General features: G+C 18.9%; 2 protein-coding genes across 2 annotated transcripts; both read left to right on the forward strand.

Annotated features, from left to right (window-relative positions):
- Positions 1-1,294: 1,294 nt before the first annotated feature.
- On the forward strand, positions 1,295-2,201 carry SRAE_0000079800 (Poly-glutamine tract binding protein 1; the record flags this gene model as incomplete). Its single annotated transcript, XM_024646745.1, has 2 exons — positions 1,295-1,513; positions 1,962-2,201. Coding segments are annotated over 2 exons (459 nt in total), but the record flags the coding sequence as incomplete, so codon positions are not given.
- Positions 2,202-2,264: 63 nt separating this feature from the next.
- SRAE_0000079900 (Poly-glutamine tract binding protein 1) lies at positions 2,265-3,064 on the forward strand (the record flags this gene model as incomplete). Its single annotated transcript, XM_024646746.1, has 3 exons — positions 2,265-2,394; positions 2,479-2,773; positions 2,932-3,064. The coding sequence occupies 3 exons, from the start codon at positions 2,265-2,267 to the stop codon at positions 3,062-3,064; spliced, it is 558 nt and encodes a 185-aa protein (XP_024500893.1).
- Positions 3,065-3,204: the final 140 nt, after the last annotated feature.

Consider the following 3,204-nt stretch of genomic DNA (forward strand, 5'->3'; position numbering starts at 1 on the left):
ATTGCGTTATCTTTTAGATAGTATATTATTAACTTCTAACACTTTGTATGATTATCTAAATTGCAAAAACAATATATTTTAATAAAAATTCTTATTTATAATATATTTGCTTTTTATATTTTTAATGATAAAAATACAAGAAAAATTTGATTAATTATTATTTATCTATTATTTTTATTTAATTTTATTCAAAAGATGATACATATCTTTTAAATACTTTTTTATTTTTCATATATTTTTTTTTTATAAAAAAATTAAATTTTTTATTTAAATAGTAGAAATAAATGTTATATTATAATAAATTATAATATGTTGTATGAAAATTTAAATTAATGCTATCACTTTAAAATATTGTAATATTCCAATAACAGTTAATTTATCTTTCATATTTCTTTTGTCAAGAAATAACAAGGCATTAAAATATTAATTTACAGAAATTTTTCTAAAATAGAAAGTTTAACAATTAATAATAAAAATTTTCCATTATAAAAGTGTCAAAATAAATTATTATTTAAATAGAAATTTAAATTTAAAATTATTACGTATTATAATTCTTTCATAACAAAAAAAAATAAATTTATTTTTAATTCTTTTTGTAATATAGATATTAAATAATTTAATTATAAATATTAAATTATAATTTTATTTCTACATCGCTTTTTTAGTCATAATTATGATAAAAAGAACCTTTAAATTTACTATAACTTAATTTATTACTTTGATACTATTCAAAAACTTTATCATAATGAATAGGATAAATTTTTAATTTTTTTTTCTTTTATTCACAGCATTTTTATTATAATATATATAATGTTGAATTAAATTTGTTGTGTCAATGAAAATTTGTTTGTAGAAGTATGATTAATATACTTCAACAGAATATAACATTAAATTTAATTTTACAACTTGCAAAACTGTTTTTTTCAAACTTTATCTTTATTTTATTGCGTCCTTAATATTATTACTTTGTTTAAAATTTTTCTTATGATATTTAGAGATTGGTTTTATAGTAACAATAACTTATAATAATATTAACTTTGATTTTAAAAATAATGAAAAAATTAAAACAATGAAATTTATTATTTTTTTTAAATATTAATTTTAATTGTAAATAATGTTGCAGCAAAAAATTTATATTCACAAGATAAAATACAAAGAATTGTTGAAAGACTCGTTAATATTACTGCCTATGTTGGTGATACAGTTATTTTAAAATGTCATGTTGAAAATCAAATAAGTTTTTTATATTTTTTTTATTTATTATTATTATTATTATTTTTAATTTTAATAATAGAAGGGAACAGTTCAATGGCTTCTTAGAAGTTTTGGTTTAGGAACAGAAAGAGATCTTCCAATGCTTTCACAATTTAGAATGGTTGAAAGTTCATTGAATAGAGAATATGATGTAGAAATAACAAATGTTACAGAATGGATTAATGAATTTTATGAATGTCAAGTTACATCATCAAAAACTTATAATAATTTTGAAAAAAATAAACCACCTTATTTAGAAGTTTTAAAATTACCAGAAAATTAAAGAATTTTTGATAACTACAATCATGAAAAAAATTTAAATAGTGATTTTATTTATGCAACAAAAGGTGCTCCAATAGAAGAATTTTGTTATATATCAAAAACATATTCAATATATAAAATATATTGGGTAATAACAAAATCTGGTACATTAGATAATATTCTTTCATAGATTGGTGATGATATACCAGATTGATATATTTGGTAAATATTTTAGAAATTAACATTTAACAATACAATCTAGTCAAATACACAAAAATTCAACATTTAATTTTAAAAAATATTTTACTATTTATGATAATATTAATACAAAGATTGATTCAAAATTTAACAATATGAAATTAACATATGATATTATTTATCCAACTTCAAAAAAACAAAAATTATCATCAGTTAAAATAAATATTTTATATAAACCATAAATTAAGGTTACAATAGATGGTGATAATGATACTTTAAAACAAAGTGATGAAAATAGGCTTATATGTAATGTTAATTCAAAACCAGAACATAGTGGTAAATATACATTATATCATAATAATGAACTTCTTAAAAAAGCAACAAAAAAAGTTTTATATATTGAATATCTTATACCAGATGATTATAATTCACGTTTTACATGTCATATAAAAAATGCATTAGGATCTAGTTCTAATACAATATTATAAAATGTTAAGAATGAACCTAAATTTATAAGTTTATCACAGGTAAAAATTGTTAATCAAAATGAAATGGCAGAATTTTATTGTAAAACACATGGTAAACCAAAACCTAGAATATCTTGGAGAAAATCCGATGATGAAAAAATAATACATGAAGGTTCAAATTTTACAATTAAAAATGTAAAAAAGTGGCAAACAGGTGAATATGAGTGTGTAGCTACAAATAATGATTTTAAACCAGTAATACTTTCACATAATTTATTTATTGAAAGTGATTTTTAAGTACGTGCAAATGATACAGTATTTGTTAATCATGAATCAATTGCAACATTATCATGTGAATTTCATGGATATCCAAAACCTGGTGATATTATATGGACATTTAATGGTGAAAATATTATCACTAATAGACCAAGTAAAAGGTTTAATGTTATTCAAATTGATAAAAATTATGGTGTTGATAGTAAATTAATTATTTATAATCTTGAAAGTAAAGATTCAGGCAATTATAATTGTACTGCTTTAACAATATATACAACTGTAACAACAACTATATCATTACATTCATATACTTTTATGTATAAAATATCAGGATTAATTAAAAAAATTGATTTTAATTTATTAATAACAATATTTTTTATTATACTTTGTACTACTGGTTTAATAATTATATTTGGATTTTTATATTGTCTATATATCAATAAATATAAAAAAAGAAAACATTATATCAATTAAGAAATAAAAAATATGTTGGTAATATACAAGTTGAGTGTGCTGGTGTTAATAGTATTAATTTTGTCTCTGTAGAATTATTACGTAAAGAAAGAACAAATTCATTTGGTGTATTAACATATAAAAAAAGCATATGAGTCAATAAATCAAAATAATCCAGATTAAGATTTCAATGACAATTATGGATAAGGATAATATCAATCTAGTTATCAAGTAACATTTATTACAACAGATATAAATTTAAGTTATGCTACAACTATTCTTAGATATGATGGTA

Source organism: Strongyloides ratti, scaffold srae_scaffold0000060, assembly GCF_001040885.1.
Source record: "Strongyloides ratti genome assembly S_ratti_ED321, scaffold srae_scaffold0000060".
In the NCBI taxonomy this organism is placed as follows: domain Eukaryota; kingdom Metazoa; phylum Nematoda; class Chromadorea; order Rhabditida; family Strongyloididae; genus Strongyloides; species Strongyloides ratti.